The 24,489-nt window shown below is 37.2% G+C and overlaps 1 protein-coding gene across 1 annotated transcript in view; it reads left to right on the top strand.

Moving 5' to 3' along the window:
- BRE (brain and reproductive organ-expressed (TNFRSF1A modulator)) overlaps positions 1 to 24,489 on the top strand; it is a gene marked incomplete at its 3' end in the record, with an annotated part of 80,739 nt that overhangs the window by 26,405 nt on the left and 29,845 nt on the right. Inside the window, exons 3-5 of the mRNA XM_010081820.1 lie at positions 958 to 1,052; positions 17,778 to 17,972; positions 22,847 to 22,921. Coding sequence (XP_010080122.1) covers positions 958 to 1,052; positions 17,778 to 17,972; positions 22,847 to 22,921 — 365 coding nt within the window. The remainder of the gene's footprint in view (positions 1 to 957; positions 1,053 to 17,777; positions 17,973 to 22,846; positions 22,922 to 24,489) is intronic.

The following is a 24,489-nucleotide window of genomic DNA, read 5'->3' as shown; positions in this document are numbered from 1 at the left end:
AATGCAGAGAATGAAAAGCATGCAACTAGCAACTGCAATACAAAAAGTGTGTGTTAAATTAGCTACTTAGCATCACATAAGAACGTGGCAAAAACACAGATGCAGAAGTTCAGAGTTATTCTTTCATATCTTCATAAAGTGTTTGGGAGGTAGAGAAGTAATGCTAGATGCTTTTTTTTTCTTACATTGTGGGTGCTTTTTTAAGAGCTCACATGCAGGTGTCTGCCTCTTGACCTATATGAACTCTGAAGTATGTTTACTAGTGAAACAATACAACACAAATTTCTTTGAACTGTCACATCAGTAGTTAATTGTATATCTTGTGACACTGGCAAGATGAGAACTCAGTGCTAAGCTGTGATCAAGTTTGATATTTTTAGTTAATTTTAGTCTCTCAATTTAAGTGCATAATACTGCATTTCTCTTGGCCAGAATTTGGATGATTGGAATGGTTCCTATTGAACTGCATATTCTTCCTTCTAAGAGTTGTGGGTGGTGAAGAGAAGAGGGAGTAAGTGCTACTAAGTTTTAAATCTGTGGTATTTTGAAAATCTTGATCTTAGTAGTTTGCATTTGACTTTGACTTAATATGCAAAACACAGAAATCTAAATGTGGTACTTTTAAAAAAAAAATCTCCTTTCTAACTTGGTGTTTTGAGGCAATCCTCAATAGTGTTTGAATTTGATATATGAAGCAATAATGTATTTCATGTTTCATTGCTTGCAGAGGAGGATGAAGCTGTGCCTCAGGGATTTGACTTCATCCCCCAAAACATCTGATGCTTATCTTGCATATGAATTTTTGTAAAGAATATATGGATATATACATGAAATATATTTAAAGTAGCTGTCAAATTTTATATTAAAAATGTGTATCATATGTACAATATTTTATTTATTTATTTATAAGCATGTGGATAAAAAGTGCAAACAGTGTTTTCATTTGTTACTTTTCAGGGGATATAATTTTCAATGCTCACTATCCTGACCTGCCACCAGATTTTATCTTTGGAGAGGATGCTGAATTTTTGCCTGATCCTTCTGCCTTGCATGTAAGTACTTCACTGTTTGAGAACCTTATACAATGCAAAGAGACTTTTTTAGAATAGCTTTGCTAATAGGAATTTGCTAACAATACAGAATAAAGAACAACACCCACTCTTTTATCTCGCTGTTGTGTGAGTATAAACATTTTGTCTTCTAATGTGATTTAAAGTTGAATCCATAAATGTAAGGGGTTTTAAAATAATATTTTAATCAAGACAAGATGACATTTACAACAACTACTCAGAATAACTTTAAAAATATGTCATTTTAATATCTGACCATCTTAAAAGATCTGTTTCCACAAAAAGGATTGCTCAATTGTGTATTTAAAAAGCATTTAATTTCAGAAAATGCAGCATAATACTGTGTAGTGATGTCGATTTTTGTTTTCCCCTGAGGAAGGATAAAACCAGGTTGTACGTTGTTGAAATCACTGTGTCAAAGATATCTGCTCACGTGTGGTAATGTTACCATAAAGCCAAAGAAATGCCCTTTTAAGGTGGGGGGGTCAAAAGTTAATGAGAAAATATTTTTACACAGTCTTCTTACTGTGGAAGAAACACCACATCTGAAATCAAGCATTTTGTTCACTATTCAAAATTAGCCTTAAGTTGTAAAGCCTTGTTTGAAGAAGCTAACAATGGTTATGCTTTTAAAATACTTCTCCCTTTTAGAAGTTACTTACTAAAGCCGTATGAAGGTATTTTGAAACCTAGAGTATTTTTCTCTTTCACTCTTCCCCTCTATTTGGGCTCCATTCTGCTGCCTTTGCAGATTTGCGGCCTTGTTTCGGAATCAACAGTATCGTTTGTCAATAGGGTTTGGGCGTATTTTTTCCAATGAGTGTCCAGTGCCTGTGGTTACGGTGCAGGGTTCAGTGGCTGTGTCAGAAAAGTATGCCTTTGCCAGAGAGCTCTACTGTAATTCCTGTTCAGTTACCCACGCAGTAGGTCATGCTCTCATTTATTATTTTTTTCTCAAAATTTTCAGCTTTTATTAGAAAGTTAACCCAAAAAGTAATTGATTTCATCAGGTATAGGAGCTCGCCAAAGTCAGTCAGAGGCTGTCTTGCTGTATTGTTCAGTTTTGGGTACAGGTGTCATAGGGGAAGAACATGAGACGGTGGCCACAGAGTTGAACATGTCCTTCACATGTGACATGACAGATGTGTTGTTTTTTGGTTTTAGCTTTGTTCACTTTAATTAAGTTACTTTGAAAAACTACGCAATCTTAAACTAATTGGTTTTCATAATTATTTTTAGCATACCTAACAGAATTTTCAAAAGGTGAACATTTCTTTGCTTCTCCCTGCCACTCACAAACTCCTTTTGGAAGGAGGCATGATACTGCTGAATCGCTGTTTTGTTAGGCTCATGTTATGGTTTGACCCAGACAACAGCAACAAATATCACACAGCTGCTTGCTCACCCTCCCCACCTCCTGGAGAATGGGGGAGAGCATTATAGGGGTAAAGGGAAAAGAGGCTCGTGGGTTGAGATAAGAAATGTTTAATAATTAAACTACAATAACATTGAAAATAATTATGAGAATAATAATAGTAATATATACAAATTTAGAAATATACAAATGAGTGATATACAGTACAACTGTGCACTAATCAGTGACCGAGGCTCAGCCGGTTCCCAGCTAACACGTGCATACACTGGCACAGCAGAGAAGATAAAAAGTCCTTGACTGTCCTGGCAACAACTATAAACATCAGTATGTTGTCAGCCACCTTCTCAGCACAAATCCAAAACATAGCCTCTCACTAGCTACTATGAAGAAAGTTAACTCTGTCCCAGACAAAACCAGGACAGATTGTTTATAGAAAAGGTTTTACTTTATATGACAATTCTAAAATTGTTTTCACATTATTTTATTTACCAGTGCTTCTATTTTCCCCTCTTTCTGTTTTGTTGTTTCACAATCTTGCAACCTCCTGAGGAATATTCACACTAACAACCACTTTCTGCAGTTGATATGAAAGGAAGAGGAGCACTTTTTAATGTGTTGGAAAGCTGAAATTAATAACAGATAGCAAATGAGATATTAAATAAAGATAATTCGGAACATCTTGCAGAAATGCTGTTCAGATGGAGTGTGGTATGGTGCCATATTTCTCATGTGCAAAGAAGTCACTAGCATTAGTGATCCACAGGGAAACCTGCAAGGATAAAAAAATCCTTAGTTTTAATTCTTTCTTTCTTTTTTATTTTGTTCATTAATCATACTTCTTTTGGGAGCGTTGCTTTTCTTCTGCCTAAGCACAGAACAAACTTCCCATCCTCTTCGCTGGAAAGTGGCTTGAAGAGCCATTTGCTCCTTGATGCATAATGAGATATTAACCAGCCTATTTTAACATTAGTTAAAAATAAACCAAAAAAGAAATTTGAAGCCCAGAGCTTTCCTTTGGTTATTATGTCTTGCTGTAGTATTCACTATGTAAATATAACCTTTTTTGATAAGGTCTTTGGTAATTCTTCTGCAGTCCATCCTGATGTTATCAGAGCGTGTTATCTCCACCTTGCAGCTATGGTCTATAGGCTGTATTTTTTGCTTTTGCCTTTTAATGTTCAACATGGTTTGAAGAGTTTTTCTTCAGAGTATTACATTAACAGTAACTTGGTTTTTATGCTAAGTATTTGAATAACTCCCTTGTTTCCACAGATCTCAGTTGTTTAATTAATATAATTTAAATTCAATTCTAAGATATTAGCAGATTTTTAAAATCATAGAATAGAATGGCCTGGGTTGAAAAGGACCTTAAAGATCATCTAGTTTCAACCCCCGCCTGCTGTGGGCAGGGTTGCCAACCACTATAGCAGGCTGCCCAGGGCCCTATCTACCCCATGTGTTAACTTATCTTTCTACTGACTATAAGTAAAAATAGATTAGCATGTTGAATGTAAGTTAATGCTCTTAATCTTGAGCAATCTTCAAAAAGTTTTGATGCAACAGTTCCTGGCAATCGGAACAGGATCTAACATTCACAAAAGCATGTAGATGGTATTAAATGAGGAGCGCAGTCTCTAAGTAAGTAATACGTGCTGCCAGATCTGTGGGAATTCTGACATTGAGCCTGCCTGCACAGTTCTTGTCTGCCTGAGTGTCTTGTTTTTGAAGAAGTCATCACATGCTGTTACATGGCTTGAGTCAAGCCTTATGCTTAGCTTGAAATGAGAACCAGGTATTCCAGATTCCTCAAGCTTGTGTGGCTGTAATAGAGGCTGTCAGGAGACCTCCCTGAAGACAGAATGGCTGTGCTGCAGGCAGCTTCAGTCACTCCTTCAGTTTCCATGGCCGTGGGCAGACCTTCAAATTAGGTTTTCATCTAAGCATGGTAGCAGGTGTTCAGTTAAGCAGTTGTTTTAGCCAGACAGCTAAAACAAGATTCCAGACTGCAATTTAAAAAGTAGATGTTGTAGGTCAACACTTCATACTATCTCCTTTTTTCCAAAAAATTCCTAAAGAGTTGGGCCTGTGTTTCAGCAGCAGGGTGATATGTTGAGCATTCTTGTTGTTATAAGCAGAGCTAATCAATTGCTTTGTTAAATTGGTATTGCAGTTGCAGAATCAAGTAAAAAAGGCTCATTGAGACTGAGCTTTGTTTGTATGTCTTGCACAAATATTAAAGTCACTTCAGTTTGAAACTCAGGTTGAGTCTCAAGTTCAGGACTGCAAAAATACACACTTCATTACATGCCTCACCAAAAGTAGTTACTATGCTGATTGCAGGGCCTGATTGTGTGTATTCTGATCTTCTGGAATGATGTAGAGACTGAGGAGCAACTCAACAGAGGGGCAACTGTTCCTTTAATTTTAGTTTGTCATACAGTTTTAATTAGAGGGCTAAACTCTTTACATTGATGATGCTATTCAAGCTCAAAGCATTATTAGAAATGAACATATTTATTTTTTATTTTCATTAAAAATGTCCTCACCTATTGTATGCATTTGATACTTGTTTGTATAGTATGCATAAATAAAATCAGCTTCTCAGAATGTAAATAGAAAAGTTCTTCAATGCTCTTGTGTTTATTCATTTTGGATGACAAGTATTAGAAACGTATTTTAAAAACAACCTATGATTCACTCCGTTCTGATTAAGAATTCAGTTGGCACGAAACAAGATTAGTGATTGTGTACGGATGAGATTAATTTGGAGCTCATTACAATGACGCCAGTTTGAGTAACAAGAATTGTTTGTTATGTTAGCCTAGTTGATTGTTAATGTGAGCCAGGTAATAACTGAAGTGCTTATGCAAAATGTTAACCCCATTTTTCCGATGATTTTGAAGTATATTCTGTTTGGCAAAGAGGAGACAGTAGCAATATATGCAAACTCACTAACTGTGAGTTGAAGGATTTGGTTTCTTAGCATCCTACTGCAGGTCTCCAGCTAGTCTTCCCAGAATTATTCTGCCCACCAATTGCTATTGAAAAGGCTCTTATTAGCCTTAGTGGGGATGGAGGCAAGAGGACATTAGCATTTCCTGAAATCCAGTAAGAGTTGAATGTGTCCTTGTAGGCTAGTATATGGGAATACTAAGAGGTGCATCTCTTCATACTTAGAGCTACATTCACAGAACTTTGGAGCATGAGCCACTGTGCTTCTCATGCCAGTACGTAGTGTGAGGAAGATTGTTTCCCCTTGTCTAATTGATTTCGTCCTTGTGGAGTTGATTCAGCTAATTGTGCTACTCAGGTGTATTGACTGTCATGCTCTATATCTTTTGCAATGATTGTTTCAAGTTCTTGTATTTGTAGTTATTAGACTCCATATTTGTCATTTGGCTATATGATGGCTGTCATGAAGGCTGTATTGTTTTCTGTGGCTGTGTTCAAAATCTTAATCATTTTTACTGTCGACTTGCTGAGTTAGATTTTAATGGGTGGTGAGAAAATCCTCTAAATATCTCCCTTCTTCATTTACTGTCAGATGCATGAGAAAGATGTTTAACAGCATTAATTGTTCCTGTGCTCACAGTAGCTCCAAAAAAGCCCAAACACCCATTATATTAGCTAGTGCCATTTGAACTATTTTGTTCTAAAAAATCTGACCGTTGTACTGTTGGCAAAGATGCAGGTGTTATGTGTTCCAGTACAAAAGCCTCTACATAAGGGCCATAAGCACAACGGCTTTCAGAATATGGCAGTTGTGGTGGTGGGTTCTCTTTGTCTGGGAAATGTGTGGGTAAATTTGAACTATTTTAGCACTTGCTAAACAGAACTTGCTCTGTTCAGGATGGCAGCAGCAGATTTCATTCTTGGACCCCTAACCTACCACTCCTGTGCTGAAAACCTTAGATTACTTTGGTTGCACTTGAACTTGGGGCATTCGAGTGAAACAGAATGCAGGATTGGATTCTCCATTTTATTAGAAGTTTTATTTTTAACTTCTTTGTATTCACATTTTTTGTGTTCACTTTTCAGTCGTGTCTTGACTTCGTATGTCAAAATGTGTTTTCATTATTTAGAAGTCAGTGCTATTTGCTGCTTGATTTTTTGAAACAAACATGAATTCTGAAAACTCTTTATTCCTGTTCTTCTATATTGATCCTACCCGTTTGTAGATATGGGAGATGTATGTGTGTGTGTGTATTTGTACACATATAAACAATAACTTGTATATAAGGTTAGGTTCTTTATATGCATATGGTCACTGAGGACTTGCTGGGGTTTGTCTGGTATGGATAGGCAGTTGTGACCAAGTCACATTTTATACCATCAGAAGAGTAATTTAATTCAGGAACTTTCCCAGCAGAAGGACCTTTTGGCTAGTATTGCTGGCATTTATGGTATACATTTTTCTCCATGTTTTCAAAGGAAAGAACCATGCCAGCACAACAGAACCATGCTGGATGTTTTCCCAAGGGCAACTCACAGTCCATGAAGACAAAACACAAACTGCTCTTTTGCCTCATCTTTTCTATCAGTTTTCAGAGACTTTGGCCACTTTCAGAGACTTTTCACCTCTTCTTATTTAAGGAGCTATGCCTGGCAACTCTTCCACTACCTATTTCAAAGACATCTGCATCTAGTGCTAATCCCCTCTGTGATAAGGATGTGCTACTGTTACTCTAGATTTTGTGAGAAGGATAGTTTTAGAAAGCATTTGGAGGAAACTGTGGAACTTGCTCAGATTTTCTTAGTGTGTTACACTGCTGTTAACACTCTGAAGGCCTCTCTCTGTCAGCAATGCTTTTTTTGTGGCCAGTCAGGTTAATCTAGCAGTTCACTGTGTCTTCCTGCTATATTTGATAGGCATCAGTTTTTCCTCCAGGCAGCACAACTTTCTCTGATATCACTAATGGTTGCCTGAGGTAGCAACAGGATTGAGCAAACGGAAGACTCTTCAGGTGGATAGTGTTGTATTGGAGGGAAAATACGTGCTGCAGTGTAACTTCAGATTGCCTAAATGTGTTCGTGTATTTATATGTGTATATATAATATACCTGCTTTGCAGGAAATAAAGACTTTGCTAGTGGTAAGGGTGGTATAATGAATTCCAGCAAGTCATTGACTTTCAAGTCATTGTTAGTTTAAACCAAAAGTATAAAGTTGGATATCCCAAGCTGGACATACGAAAGCAGAATGCCTTTTATTTGGAAGTCTGAAAGTGTAATAATAACGTTGCTATTGATAATTCTTTAATATGAACCAGCAAACTGATAATATAGTTATGACTATTTTTTGTTTCAGTTAATGAAAGTATAATCATTCTTTACTTGAGCAATGTTTTATTAAAATTTGGAAAAAAACCTATTAGTAGAGAAACTGGATTTTGGCCCTGATGTGTAATGGTGCTGACACAACACACCCTGCTTCCTTGATGATGAAGGGAATGGAGCATCTCCCTTATGAGGAAAGGCTGAGGGAGATGGGTCTCTTTAGTTTGGAAAAGAAGAGACTGAGGGGTGACCTACTTAATATTTATAAATACGTGAAGGGTGAGTGTCAGGAGGATGGAGCCAGGCTCTTCTCTGTGACATCTAGTGATAGGACAAGGGGCAATGGGTTCAAGCTGGAACATAGGAGGTTCCACCTGAATATGAGGAAAAACTTCTTTACAGTGAGGGTGACAGAGCACTGGAACAGGCTGCCCAGAGAGGTTGTGGAGTCTCCTTCTCTGGAGACATTCAAAGCCCGCCTGGATGCGTTCCTGTGTGATCTGATCTACGTGTTCCTGCTCCGGCAGGGGGATTGAACTAGATGATCTTTCGAGGTCCCTTCCAATCTCTAACATTCTGTGACTCTGTGATTCCTCGCAAGAACTCTAGAACAGTAAGAAATGGCTTGGCTTGAAGGCAACAACTTGTTAGCTTTCTAGAAACACATTTACAAGGTTTTCTTCTTCTTTTTTTTTTGTTTTTTTTTTTTTTTTTAAAGGGTGGGGGGAAGATCAAATCTAGCACAGTCTTCCTAAATTGAGAATAGAATACATTTAAATTCAATGTGGTATGCCCATTGAATTGAAGTTGTTGAGCCATGATAATTCATTTTTCTGTAGAGAAAGTCAGTCATTGCTTATGCATATGCAAGCAGAACAGACTTTTAAATTAAGTGATTACAGAAGGTCAGTTAGAAATAATCATTCTGCCTGATAATGAAGTTTCATATTTGATTAAATTCTGGACTGTGTTATAAGATATAATTGTACTTTTCTCCAGTGGGATTAATTTCAGGACCCTGCAGGTTCTTTCCTTCAGAAGATATTGTTGGGGCAATGAAATGTCTTTGCACTCAGGGTAATTTTCAAAGGATCTGTTAATTTCCCCAAATGGATGAGGGCGGAAGCTATATTTTCTTTCTCTTTGCTGGTCTAAGTTTCCACCTGTATTTGTTTCAAAACCTCTCTCTGTTTGACTCATTCTTTATATGCTTTTATGTCTGCGTTTCCTTGCTATCTTCCATCTCAGATCCCCAGGCATATCTGCTCTTTTTTGAAGATAACTACAGAAATATAGTTCAAATTTAGTCCGTATCTTGTGTTTTTTGTTTGCAGTATTAGTCTTCATACAGTTTTACATTAATTTTGCTGTATACCTATCTTCCCAGAGATGCAGTTTTTACTTGTTTAAAGGAACCAAATGAGTGTTCTTTTCTTATACTGTTTTGGTTTTTTTTGTTTTTTTTTTTTTTGAGAAGGGATAACTAATTTGCATTAATTTGTCTAGTATAGTAGAGAAATAATTTTGTTTTCCGGTGTCTTATGATTTACACAATGGTATTCTGTAAATGTTATTTTTTAGGGACTGTATTTTCAAGGCCCTAAAAACTTTCTTGTAGTACAAATGTGAAAATAAAGATGGAAATACTGCTTAGCCAGTGAGATCACCATGTGGTATATTGATTTTAACTTATGGGATTTTGGGAGAGGAAAAAATGGTGAAAAGAAAACACTTCTGCACGTGCCACCCACAATAAATGCTCAAGGGATGTTAGTGGACGCTCTCCAAAACATTAGCTGTGAAGGTTCTGCCTGTTTGCTGTAGCTAGAATTACTTGTTTTGACGGAAAAGAAAAAACTCTAAGAACTGATAAGAGTGAAAAGACTTGCTATTTAAAAGGGGACTCTTGAGGTGCAGCATTAACACTGAGAACAGTGGTCTGGTCTCTGGTCCGTTGAGGGTCTGAGGATTTGGGATCTGTTTACACTACTATCAGTGCATGATGAGTGAGTCTTTAGGCAAAAGATGCATGTTTGGATCACTTGTGTTGAAATTAATCTTGTCTTTGTGCTTTGTTCCTTTTACTTGCATGTCTAGTTAAATATGTATGCTTCTGGTACCAGACTCCCAGGGGGAAAAGTGCTGTGTACTCACGTGGGTTGACTAGTGATTAGTGCATTAGGATTCCCTATCCCAGGATTTATACGTGCTGAAGGAATTAAGACATTCCTTCCCAGAAGAGGTAAACATGCCATCTGCTTTCTGAGAGGTGTACTGGGAGGTCTGGAAATAAATAAAACTTGCTCTAATCCCTTAACAAAGTAGGACAAGAAATAGTTATGCATGCCAAGTCTTCAGGAGATTTTGATAGTTTTGATTTCTCTCTTTTGATAGTATGCAGTTACAGCTTCTAAGGGTCTGATTATGTTTTAAGAGAGCTCTGTGGGAGAAACAGGCAGACTTTTTCAGGAAGAGTGCAGAACTCAAAAATGCTTTTCTGGACTCAGCTTCACAGTTTCTGCATCTCCAGAGCACTGTTAACTTACAAAGATCAGCTATCTCTTAACTGCTTGTGCGGCAGGGCACAGGAGTAAGCTGTAATAACCTTTGGAAACTGAGTTCACTCCTGTTTCAGGTGGATGGTACTTGGGAGACAGTGGTGCGTTTATTCTAGGTGAATGCAGAAGAGTGTTCTCCATATGTCAGATTTGCTGCAGTTTACTTTGGAGTCGCCTTGGGTATGGGATTGTAAATCAAGAATCGCACTGTGTGGCCAGTGGAAGAAAAGAGTGAAAATAATTTTATACAAAATGTAAGGTGCTTTTCTAAAAGCAGAATTAGTTTATTAGTGTGTTGTTTTCCTGGTCTGTATTTTCGTGCTATTTCAAGGCCTTCAAGTATTTGAGATTTCAGCTAAGCATTTATAAGCTATTATAATTTCTGCATGCAGTTTTCACAGCCTCTCACTAAAAGTAAAGTAAATACTGTCTCTCCCAAGTTTTGCTTTATGCAAACTTTTTATCTTATACACAATAGCTAGGGGAGCACAGAAGGTCTGTAAGTTCTTTGGTTGTATTTGCGATGACAGAAGTGCTCCTGAGTTGAACTGTTTTTATGAAATGTTAAGTTTTGATGCTTGCTTGTGCCCAAAAATGGTGGTTCCAAGCAGATCACTCCAGAAAGTTGTTCCAGTGGTGCTTTGGGGGAGGGGGATATGAAGAACCTGTGAAAATAAAATGACAAGTAGATGGCATGTAGGTTTACAGTGATTGATTTGAAGCTGCAGCCTGTAGGATGTTTAACTGCTGGCTGCTAAGAAACTGAAGCCTTTGAAGTTGTTATAACGCTCCAGCCCTGCAAATACTGTGAAAAATATCTGTTGATAGAAAGATGTGAGCATATGGCAGATAATTATCCTGTGCCTTTTTTTTTCTGTGGGCAATTTCACTATGGTGGTCCATGAAGACTATAGCAAAGCAGGGACTGAAACCAGATATCCAAATTTCTAGAAGATGCTGTAACCACTGGACCCTTAGGTGCTCTGTATTTATATGGAGCATAAGTGCTGATATCACAGTGTGATCTTTCTCATTTCAGGTAAAAACTTACATTGGTACTGATTTTAAGCCACTGTAGGATGCAAGTTTTGTGCGTGTGGCGTGCAGAGACATAAAATGCAAATCTGTACTTACATTATTCTTTATGATAATTCTGGATGAGAGATGCTATAGAAATGCATTACCACTGTTACTGGCTTGGGAGGTTTTGTTTACTGACATTTTCTTGTGAAAGTTAATTTCTTGCTTAGAAATATAAAAGTACACTAACTTAAAATAAGATCTTGCTGTTGTTTCCTGTAGTATAGCCAGGAAAAACAGTTACAATCTGTCTTCTTTAAAATCACATTCCTGGAAGATATTCTGGCAACCTGGATATTTAAACACATTTCAAAGAAAAACAACTTTAGATCAATTAGAAATTGTTATTGTATTTTCTTTCTGAGAGTGTAGGATTATAACTTGCTGCAGACATTGCCTGGAGTTATGAAATAAGCGGTAACCTGTGAAGGATGCTATGAATTAGCTGCTTATGGAACGCAAGGTCTATTATGTTCTGAAAAAAGGGGGGAATAGGTAATCATGGACACTGAGTAGTTGGCATAGGTTTCTGATCAACTTTTTGGAAGGATAAAGGAAAGACTGCAAAGCACAAAATGTTCCAGAATAAAACTTAAATGTGGTTTCTCTGCCAAAAGTTGAATACTATGGCTACTTTGGAAAGCTAAATTCTGCATGTCTTTGCTAGTAGGGCTGAGAAGCTACTTTGTGGGGGTTTTTCACTTGCCTTACCTCTAAGATCTCATTAAAACTGATACTGTCTGGCTGCAGATTTTGTCTCTTTTTGAAATCCAGTTGGTGTCATTGCTACTCATTTACATGAGTTACTGTTGAAGTGGCTTAAATTGCACTCTGTGGGTGGCCTTATAATATCTTCACCTCTTTATACACACTTTAAGTTAATTCATTTTCTCGACACTTTGGTCGTGTCTGATGGTCCAAAAAACTTTTCCTATCAAACTGCTCACTTACTATGCAGCCAACTCCTGTCAAGAGGCAAGATCAAGAGCCAGGGAATTTGAAGGTTGACTTTTCACCCCAACAAAATCTGTGGGGTTATACTTAGTGAAAATTATTCTCTTTGGTGAGCGTGTTTAAATTAATATCTGGCTGATCTTCAGAACAAATCTCCTGAATCACTTTGGTTTTCTCCAGTGTAGACACAGTTTAAATGGGTGCCTATGGTCTACTGGTCTCTGTATAGTAACTGAATATTATTTTTCTGTTTATATTGTCATACAGTGTGAGGTGGAGGGCAGAGTTAGTGGATGTACATGCTATTGCTTAATTACTCTAGGGTCTAGAGAACTATTTTCTCAAAGACCTTTTCCTGAAACTTAGTCCAATAATGAAAAAAGTTAGCAACTGCCAGGGAAGCTTCTGCCACAAAAGAATATCCAACTTGCTTATGTTGAATTGCTTGCTGACAGATAGCTAAATAGTTATTGGCCATTTTCTGTATGAGAATAGCTACAATGTGCGGGCAACAATGCTTCTGGAGTCTGGTCTTTATCATATGGAAGTTCTCATTCCATTACTTTTCCTGTAGACCATTTTGAATTCATTGCCTAATTAGAAAAATGGGGATTAGCCAGTCATCACAGATGATATTACCAGGCTTTTGTGTCCACAAGAAAATACGTAGTTTTCTTCTGATGCTAGTAAACCTGCTATTAAAATGAAACTGGTTAAGATGAGGTAACAATTCACCTTTTTAGAAAATGAAAATTACACAAGTTGTGGTATGGCCAAGCCAAAAGCCAAATAAAAGGTTGAAATTAAGATCTGAAGTGTGGAGTTGGTCCTAGTTTTAGTGGAGATTATGGAGAGACGTGAGCAGTGTCTAGACAGAAGAAAATTATTTAGTTGAGCCTCCATCTGTGTGCTCAGAAATGACAGGCAAGTTCTTCTATGATATGCTGAAAAAATAATATTGAAAATGGTGGTGACTAATCTGAGATGGGCATGTAAGCCTTCATATGAGATGAGTGTGAATGCAGAACTAGTTGCAGATGCACAGTTGAAGTTCATCCATACTTGTGTATTGTTGTACAGGGGCCGCTTTCAGTCTAGCTGGCTAACTTCTGAGCAACGTAAGAGTTTGCACTGCAGAGTTCACTGAAAGATATCTGTTGGCAAATAAGACAAGGAATTGGATCCAAGTCTGGATTTCTTTATTTTAAACACATTAGTGATTGTTCTGTAATATTTGATTAACCCTCTGGAAAGTCTGACGAAATCTCATTTCAAATTAGAAAAGATTTATTGGGTGGCATATGTAAGTTAGAGTGTTGGTGCCCCAGTCAGTGTGCAAATTTTTTAATATAAAGTTCATTGCAATTTTATAGCAATTTCAGGTAAAAACCCCTCTCTTTTCAGTGCACACGATTTTGGTAAAATGATGTCAATATGTAAATTTTGTCAGGGACAAAATGGAAGGTTCTAGTGAGCAGAGCAGAAGGAGGTTTTGACAGAAGTCACAGAAAGCAACATGATTCTATGTCTTTTGCTGTATGCCTGTTTCCTGGTTATTTCTTTAACCAGGTTTTTCATACATGCTAGGCTTCAACAGTCTGGCTGTAGACAATGAGATTACGTGTGTTTTCATATTTCCAGGGGTTTTCTGAAGCTGTAACAACTAAAACTCAATTTTGATGTTGCATTCAGAGCATAATTCTTATACAAGATCTGGGTTTTGTAGCAAAACTTGGAGCCATGGAACACAGAAACACTGGAAGCTCACTCTGTTTTTGTAATGTTTTAAATATTTTAAAATACTATTTCTTAAAAAGCTTTATTGGCTAGGGTAGGAATATAGCCTTCAGGCAATCAGTCAGAAAATCAAGCACACAAGCTGCTACTCCTTTTTGCTTCAAAGCCTTTAGTTTAAGATTTTGCTTATTAAAACAACTTCCAAAGTCCAATAGTGTATACAATACTGTTCTGCTAAATAAAATGTTAATTTAGAAGATCCTTTATCTCTAAAGGAGGTCAATTTACTGTTGCAGGGACACTACTCTCATTGACTACAGTGACAAATTCTTGCATGTTCTCAGAATAATTATTATAATGCTGAAATTGTAACAATTAAGACATTCTACAAGGATCAACTTGATAAACATCAAATTCTGCTTTAGTAAAGTTTCTACAATGTATGTTATAGGTAGTTGTTTACTTTGATTGTAAAAATACAAGGAAGATGAAAGAAGGTGCTGTTTGAGAGAACAATGTAGCACATTTTGACATACGGTTGAAATTGGATCACAATAAAATAGCTTAAAAGTATTTTCAGATGAATGAATCTAGTGCTTAGGGTAAATAGACAACACTTTAAGATATGGAAAAAAAATCTTGTACATAAATATGTAACTGTATTCAGAAGTGTTTGTGATAAACTTTATAAATTTAGAACTTCTGAAAAGAATAGCACTGCTGCAAAGTTAACAAAATGGCTAGAAATGTAATGGCCAATTGTTAAGTGACAAGCACAAGAATTCTAAAGTTAAAAAGTAATCTTTATTTAAATCAGAACTTGTGTTACAGAAAATTTGTGTAACCATTGTGTATTTACCCTTTCATCAGTGAGAATCCGTTATAATTGATGTGTGTACTGGGTGGGTAATTGAATTTTTCTCCAGGTGATTTGTTTTTATAACTAGTACATACTTTGTTTGAATCTTTAGTTACTGAATTAAAGATATTTAATAAGGATTCTACAGTCAAATAATCCATATTAATTCCTGTAGTTTAAGGCAGTACAGCATAAACACGGCTTTGATGCAGTGTTCTTGAGTTCTTTGAAGAGAGCAATATTCTGCCTCCATGCTGTACCAATGACAGTGGATTTTGTCTTGCTCTTTTTTTAGTCTGTAGTATGATGGTATTTAAAAAACAAAATGTTCGGCTGCATGTAGGTCAGTTATTAAAATATTGTCGGTCGTTTCCTTTGACAGAACATTTCTATTGTATTACACCAATGTCATTAGGAAAAAAGGTTATTCCCTCTTGTCTGGCTGATATCAATACGTACTGGCATATTACATCCTCTGGCTTTCTGGAAATACTTTATTCGAGCAGCAGCTTGGGAACAGGAAATTTAAAGTTATACACAGTCTAGTGTCAGACTGCGTGATACAAAGTGTTTCCTAGAAGACGCTGTCTACATGACAAACATGCTGTCGTATTTTGTAGAATTGAATAAGCTTGAATGTGTTCAAGTTGGGAATTAATTTTTACCAGCTGTAGATGGCAAACAAGGTAGAACAAAGCTTCCAGTCACTCTGTAGCATGTATTTGAGAAACTTGTATGAACTGTGTTAGTATCTCACCCATTCACCAGTTACTCTGGAATATGGTTTACCTTTTAAAATACGTCAATGATAATATTCCCATTTAATAGGTGTTCTTACTGTCTCGGAGGAAAAAAGACAGTACTTTTACTTCAGACCATGGCCAAATGTGCAGTAGCTTCTAAAGGCAGAAGTTCAAGGATAGGATCTTAGCCACGCTGGGCAGCCCTTCTACCAGAATCATAGTGAGCAGGAGAATAGCAGTACAGTTTAATCCTGTAACTGTTCATTGAACTGTTCATTCATCTGTGTAAAACAAAGCAAATTGTGATCAGCAGTTATGTCCTGTTGTGTTTCTTAAGTGGAACCTGTCATTCTTCTGTGAATCCGTAAATTATGTAAACATTGGGTCTTTTTCAAATCTGTACTCTAGAGGTAAGTGTTCCCCTAAGTGCTACATCCACACTCCAAGATTTTAAATTTTTCTTGTTTTATCAAAGCAAGAACAATGTCTGCATTTCTGATGAATGAGAGTACCACCTTCCAAAACTTTGTTTCCTCCAACAATTTTCTTTACGCGTGACAGAAATTTATAGTTTTCATCCTAATTGTAGGAATGAATGATGCGTAGACAGCTAATTCAGCACTGCCAGCCACAGTAATTCAAAAATCATTGATCGTGGTGCTGAAAGTCATGACAGTGGTCTAAATCCCATGTTTATGAGATAGAAAAAGGATTGTATTTCTTTTGGTTTTGTCTTTTTTTTTTTTTTTTTTTTGGTCTACAGGTAGTGCAACCACAGATTTCTTTGCCTCTCTAGTAGCTATTAGCTTAAATGAGAAGGGGTGGAGGGCATGGGTAGAATGTAGCTAAGATTCTCTTAAAATTGACCCTCTCCAGGACAGGGGACTTCAGTAAAAAAACATATGGTAACATTTGAGATAAAATTGCATTAGTAAACATTATTGGGTTTTTTCCTCCAAAAAAAGCAAGATTTTCAAGGAAGGATAAGGTATTCCATGTTGCTTTCATGACAAATTAGGCTTGTATTTTTTAAGTGATGATGCTGAAAATGAAAAATTCATTTTGATTACATCTTAACATATATGGCTTAAGAGGGGAACAAATACAAAGTTGTGGAAAGAGAAATAGTTGAAGTATTAAGTACAAAGACTTAAGTACAAAGCGTATGGGCTTTTGCATCAGAACTGCCTCATGTCCTGTCAGCATGTAGTACAGGGTGAGTTCTCGTCTGCCCATAACATAGATCCATTCTAGGTCAACCAGATGTAGGCATGCAGCATTGATCATGTGCGGTATGGTTTGTAACACAGAAAACCTTCCTGAATAAAGCTTACTGTGCGTGGAAGAGCAGTCTAAGCCAATGTTAGAGTAGTTAAACTGAGAAATAATGTTGCTACTGTGCTACTGAAAGAGTTATCTTTATTGTGTTAACATTTTTATTTCTGTTACGTGTGTTTCCTGATATATAGTCAACTTGTAATAAAAACTTCTTCCCAGCACATGGAAGAGACTTGTGTATGGATGGCATTTGTGTTAAGGGGATGGTTCAAGGTAATTCTAGTGAAGAGACAGTCAAGGTGAAGTAACGCACAAGGTTGAGGCAACAGAAAAGAACCCATTTGCTCCATTACTGTCAATACTATATCCACTGTTTGAATAATGGAGCAGAGTAGTTTCTGTAGTTGGTGTAAATTTGGCATATTAACTTGACTGACTGCTTTTTGAGTCAGGTAACTGGCAGAGTTGTACCTACCTGATTCCTGTGTATTCCATATCAGTTTGATTTATTTTATTTCTAACTTTTTTAAGTTCTCAGATGCAACAGTATAGTTTTAGGGAAAAATGGAATCATAATTTGGGCCTATCTGTGCCTGGTAGTAGCCCCGTTATCAGCTTTCTGGTAGGTCCCTATATGCAACTCTTTTTTGACATGAAGGCTTGCTTTTGCTGTTTGACCTGGTTTTCTTCCAAAGTATGATACAACCTTTGCATTTAATATTATGGTTTAGCTTTGTCCCAAATCTTCCACATGCATATGTGCCTCTGGTATCAGTACGGAAGGAGGAGTGCTTGTCATTCTGTTGCAGTAAACAATTTTGGTCTCTGTTCTTTTCTAATTCAACAGAATTTAGCCTCTTGGAATCCTTCAAACCCTGAATGCCTCCTGCTTGTTGTGAAAGAGCTTGTGCAGCAGTATCACCAATTTCAGTGCAGCCGATTGCGTGAGAGCTCTCGTCTCATGTTCGAATATCAGACTTTACTTGAAGAGCCGCAGTATGGAGAAAACATGGAAATCTATGCTGGCAAAAAAAACAACTGGGTAAGCTATTGAGAATATTTCTGCTAAAATGCTTCTAATGATCCTTTCATTTTAACGAATACAGCTCTTGCCTTGGAAAACTTAAGTTACCTCTGTGGATCTCTATGCTTTGTTTCCAATGGAGAAAACTTCCATTTGACTCCAGCTCACTTTCTGTACTCCCTCTTTTGTACATTGCTGTCATTCCACTACCTTGGTTGAATCAGATTTCCATGTGAGCAACTGTTTTTCAACGTGATGTTAGTTCATCTGATTTATAGATGAAAGCTTTGAAAAATGTTGTAAAGTCTATGCAGTATTTACAGGACACGTTACAATGTTATGTGGAAGAGTTAGCTCTGAAGACTTGAGAGGCAGAGTAACAGTGTTGGTATGACACCCTGCCCAGGCAAATCAGCCTGCTAAGGGAGTCAGATGTATTAGGGTGTGGTTCCACATTATGATTGAGTTAATTTAATTGGTAGCTCCAGCTGCCTGTATCTCTCTAGGACTTGTCTAAGCTGAAATGAGTTGTTTCAGGAACCTAAACTGGAGAGGAAAAAAAAAGAAGACATATACCCCTCTTGCTTTCAGGAACAGCATACTCTTAAGAACCAGTATCTTCTTCTACCAGGCCTTCAGAACCAGTATCTTCTGAAATAGGTACAGTTTGAAAATCAATGTAAATTCAGAATTCCTGTCATCAGGGCCTAGAATTCAGCTTTGTCACTTTAATTATCCTTAAATTACAGGTGACACAAGGATGATTACTTCACAACTCACAGTACTCATATTAATCTGTTTTTCTTAGACAACTCATCTAGGCTTTTTTATTTTAAGCCAAGTAAAATTTTATCAAATAATTTCAGATCCCTATTTTTATGTTTATAAATCAGAATACTTCATTTAAATTAATTTGTTCTTAAATGTTATTCTCTGTAGCTGTTGTCACAAACAACTTGCCTCATCTCTAAATATCATCAGACTGGTTTATTGAAATGCATAAGGCTTTCTGAACTGTGCTTGTTTTATTATAGTTTTTAGCAGCTTCCAAAATTCTACTCAAGATTGTTGAAATCTTGGGTTTTTTCCTTTTTTACCTGGGAAAGCCACACCTACTCAAGCCTTTTGAATCTTTCCTCCGTCTTTGGTGACTGAATAAAGAACTTTTTTGCATTTGAAATGCTGTCTTAGTTAAAAATATTCAAATAAATACATTTTGAGGCAAATCTTTTTCATCATTGCAGAGCTGTTTGAGGTTTCTGTAGCATGTACTTCGTTTTCGAAGTTTACATTCTCTGTGAAGAAGACTCTGAGGGTCTCATTTGGAGATTTTATTAACCTGGTACCTACAAGGCAGGGGCTTGTTTATGAGTGTTCTAAAACTCAAAACTATAAAACTAACTTGTGTAGTTGTCCTTCTTGTCCTTTACAAGTGTCTTGTTAGTCTTTATGATCAGCGCAATAGCAGTGTTTATCTGAAAAGCAAGTGGTAAACTGCATGTTATCTCCTCTGTCTCAAAGTAATTGAAATTTATGTTGCTGTCTCTCAGGAATCAATAGTGGTGCAGCAGATTTCAGAAATAATAATCTATGAATGAACCTTGCACAGTGTTATGAAAGTAATCATCTTAAGTGCACGAGTTAATAAAAAAAGAGAGTTTGAAGAAGAGGCCTGAATTCAGTGCTGTTTCCCAAAATGGGACAGAAATTTGCTTTTATACCTTTGTTCTAGTACCGCCAATTTCCTGAAGTGATCTCCAAGATCTGTGACAAATAGACAAATCGTTATCTAGCTTTGTAGCTTCATGTTGGCAGAGTACCAGCTGATATGGATGCCCGTTAACTATCTACTGTCTTAGTGGTGTGGCCAGAAATTCATCTGACTGGACCTGATGCCTGTGACCAGCTGGTTGGGGTTGGATAGGCGAGCACCATGGACAGGGACTGCTCCCTGTCCATCCCAAACACTATTGGAAGAAATATGTTGCAAAATAATCTTGATTGAATGACATAAAAGATCTAGACTGGAAGTCCTCATTTACTTCCACATCTTGGAGCAGCTGGTGTTTTGATCAGAGGCCATTCATCTGTTCAGTGGCCATTCCAGTTCACCAGACTTGGTATTTTACCAGAAATAACTTTCTGGATTTTATGGCCAATGTTGTACGGCATCTTTTTAAAAGTTAAGTCCGGACAAGAAGCGCTGTCTGTAATACCCATTTCACTCTGAATAAAAAGTGAGTTAGTGCCCTAACTGTCATCAAAGCAGTCTTTGTGTTATGCATGCACAAGAAGTCAGTGATTTTTCTGCATACATAAAGTAAAACAACATCAGAAAGTTGGCATCTATCCTCACAAGTAGTGTCTTCAGGAAAGTTTTCAGAGCCTGGCTTTAATGTAATATTTACTCACTTTTTGTTGCATAGTGTTTCTGTGTGCAATTGCTTTGCCTCTATTGTGTGACTACCAGGCACAAATTTTAAGGGCAGTTCTGAGCTAGTTGGCAGCAGGTTGGATTGCAGCCTAATATCACACAAACCCTTTTGACAAATGATGTAACTGGCAGGGTACTGTTGGAAAGGTTTTATTTGCATTCAAGATCTTGTTTTTTCTTGTTTAGAGACTGGAAGGTAGAGTGAGTTGTCTCTAGTTCATGCCTGATATGTAGACCAAGAAGCAAATTGGCCTGATATTAGCATTGCTTATTGTACATCTGCCTGCCTAATACAGCTTCTTTGTCTAGATGTGCTTAGTTGCTTGTGATGAAATCTTTGCTTGCTTTAAGCATAAAATTGAAGGAATCCAGTTCTGTAGAATGTTTTCCTTCTCAATTTTATTTCATGTCAGTACCACAGAAGAACATGCTTAGCAAACAGTTGTTTATATTCCTCAGCTGCCCTGCTTAGCAGCTTACCATTCATTTTGAAAAGCCAGTTTCCATTGACTTTGACCTCTGGTACATTCTCAGAGAGGCTTGTGCGTCTCCAAGCTCATTTCTGTCAGTATTTTTTTCAGCCAGTTCCTTTCTGAATCAACATGCATCGCAATCGGTGTGGTCCGTCACTGTGGAGGCTTGTGGTCCAGTCATATATGGGCAGTGACAACCTTAATGTTTTCTCTTATGCTGAGCTGAAAGCAATTAATGGATTAGCACAGCTAATTGCGAGGGGAGGCAAATGCACTGGCTGTTTTGCAAAGGCATATGGCAAATTTTCAGTATAAGCAGAGGTGTTAAAAGACTTTGAGTGCATTTCTCATGAAGAGTTGTTATAGCCTTTGACAAGTGGTCCCCATCACTATGTGGAGTTCTTCTGGTAACATCTAGTAAATGGAGTAAAGCAGTGGCCCAAAAAGCAACCCTCTATAATCTGTGTAGGTTATAAGCCCTTGAGTATTGAGTGTGACTGAGCACTAGCACAGGTTTCCCAGAGAGATTGTGGGTTCTCCATCCTTAGATATTCAGACACCATCTGGGCATGGTCCTAGGCAACCATGTTTGCTGTCAAGATCCTCTGCATTTCTTCGATGGTTCACTGTTTTACAGAAAGGATGCTTCCATTATTTCAGACCTATTACAGGCATTTGCTTACCACACAAGGTATAGCTGTATTCGCAGTAAAGATGATCCTGTTTAAATCTAGTGTAGCACTTACATTGATGGATGTGCACTTTGTTAAAATTTGTATATTGTACATTTCGTGTTTAAAAGTATTTTTCTTCTTACTTTGTCTGGCTATGCAAAACATTTAAAATCGGAAAATGGAAGTAAGGTACAGATAACTATGTTCAGGGAATAGTGATGTAGTACATATGCATTACTGTGGGAGAACAAATGCTGCATATTCACATAGCTTTGATTTGTCCCCCTTGCCTGTTAAAATGAAGTACTGTTTTTTAAAAACTATGTCATCGTGTAGCTAAGTAGTGTATGTATGCAAAGATAGGGCAGTGTTAAAACTGAAAAAAGTTTTCCTACCTTGTCTCAAGATGCCCTGATTTTTTGTACTTAACTGATAAAATTAATGGTTAATGCTTTTTGTACTGCTAGTTCAACATTACAAAGATACCTGCTGTATGGCTACCTTATTGAATTAAAAAAATAGGGATGGCAAAAATATAATATGGAGGAAATCAGGCAAGCATTTGTTCTTTAAAAAGAGCCAACTTCATTGCTTCATAACCAGGTGGACAAAGTCTGTTTTTGAGGAAGTGTATGAAACAGAAAGGAAATCCTTTCCATTTCCTTTGCATACACTTTATGCATAAAAAAGAGTAATGTGTAGGGGACACTTGGCAAATGTTCAGTAAATGGTTGTCTGGGTGTTAAGAGTCCCATAATTCTGAAAACAAATTACAGAAAACCTTCTACTTCAGTTCTTTCCTCTATGTCTATTCAGAGGACACTTTCAATACATTCTTATCTTAGTGCAAATTCTCTTATGTATACCTGCAATGTTTATGAAGATGCCTCTATTTCATCTATACGCTCTTATAAATTTGTCAGGTTTTTAGCTTTGCTTTCAGACCATTTCCGGGTCTTGCCAGACCTTTGTCCGGAAGTGAGCACAGCCAATATACATCTATATTTAGGGCCTAACAAAGTATAGTCTGATTTTTGTCGTGCACGTTATTGTATTCTAGCTACTTTTTGCTGTTGACTTACTGGCAATGATGTTTTATGGTTTTTAAGGTGTTTTCTCGTATAACATCTGTGAAATCTGCAATTTTTTTTTCCTCTCCAGTAATTCCATTGGGAAATGTTTTAAATCACAACCCTTCTGTTTGGTGTGAGCTCTTACACATTTTTCTGGTTAATGTTTCATCCTCAGAACATTCAATTTGTGGTTCTGTGTTAAACACCAGTTCTCATTAGTGTTACCTTTTTTCCACAGACTGGAGAATTCTCAGCTCGCTTCCTCTTGAAGTTGCCTGTAGATTTCAGCAATATTCCTACATACCTTCTGAAGGTAAATTTAATGTCTAAGATGATAGTATTTGTGAGAGAGTATGAATTATTGAAATGTTCTTAGCAACTATTTTGACTTTCCTGCCCTTCTCCTCTTGAGAGCTTTCAAAGTCCACCTTTTCTAAACCTGATTCGATTTTGTTTTGGAAGGGTGAAGTTAGACATATTGTTGTTTTGCATGACATTTTTCTAAATAGTAAATATTCACCTGTCACTCTAAAGGACCTTGCTGGATTTGGGTTCTTGCAGAAGATGGCATGCAATGCGGATGTTCTGGGTTTTTAGACAACATAAGTAGCAAACTCTTGACCATATCCAAGCTATTATCTTGGGGAATAAACTTAAATATTTCCAGGCAAACTCTTATATGAGTCTATGGAATTTCATACTATGTAAGCGTTGGTTTTTTTACTGAACAGTCCACTTGTACCAGTAGTGTTGATAGTAGAAGCAGAAAAACGAACTAAATATACAGTTTCTTAACAGGAAGTGAAAGCAAATACTGATGACATGAACTAAAGGTTTCAATGATTACTTTGCTTCACTGTTTACAATTGACACTAATTTGACCAGATACTTTAGAAAGTAAGACTATAGAGTATAGTGTATTGATGTGAGTTGGAAAAAAGTATTTCTTTCTTTGCCAAGAGGTAAAAAAAGCCATGAAAAAACTTGTGACAAACTACCAACATGGAATAATTTGAAATGAGTCATTGTCACAGCAGGAGGACAATCACTTTTTCAAGCAGTTACTGTGGAAGCCCATCATAAGGTCAATGTTAACTATGTTCAGAGAATGCAGTGAGAGAGCTGAGTTCTCTCTTTCTGTCATTACTGTCAGATGAAGTGCCGGAACTTCTACTGCAGACGAGGTTTGAATTAGCTCATGTTTACCAATGTTTTTTCCTTTAAATTGCATGTCTGCCTCCTTACTCAGCTTTTTACTTTTAAATACTTGGAAGGAACAACAGCTACTTAATGTTTAGCAACCAATGTATTGAGATGAAAAAGTCAGTGTACATCTCATTGCCTCCTCTTCATCTTATTGTTAGAACTGTCTTCAACTATTGTTAGATCACCCCTGCAAGTGTGAATCTTCAGTGTTTCTCCAAATAAGATGTCTCAAGCTAAGAACCATGAAAATAAAGGCAGGCACAATATAATCTAACTGAAATTTTTGGTTGTAGTCTGAGATCGGTATCCTATGATCTCTTTACCTTCTGTAGAGTGTTTCCTGGTGAGTAATGAGCAACTTCTAACTCTCTCAGAAGCATCCGCATATTTCCAGTTTGTTCCTGTGTTCATGGTAGCAGCCCTTCTTCTAGCTGCTGTTTGCCATCAGGGCCTTCTCACTTGGTGGAAACATTTCCAGTCAGATGTAAGAGGGCTGGCCAAGGCCTTTTCAGGAAGGATAGAATTGAGAAGCAGGATGCAGCAACAGTTCACGTGAACTTCAGGATAGCTGTGATATGCTTCTGAAAGACCCTGTGGAAAGGAGGAGTCTGAGAGCATCCAATGTGAACTATGCTGTCGGCTTCTGCCAGGACTCCAAGTGTCGTGTTTTCCAGG

The sequence above is a fragment of the Pterocles gutturalis genome, unplaced genomic scaffold, assembly GCF_000699245.1.
Source record: "Pterocles gutturalis isolate BGI_N339 unplaced genomic scaffold, ASM69924v1 scaffold574, whole genome shotgun sequence".
NCBI lineage: Eukaryota > Metazoa > Chordata > Aves > Pterocliformes > Pteroclidae > Pterocles > Pterocles gutturalis.
The sequence above is the reverse complement of the archived record's forward strand: the minus strand, read 5'-3'. Positions and strand labels throughout refer to the sequence as shown.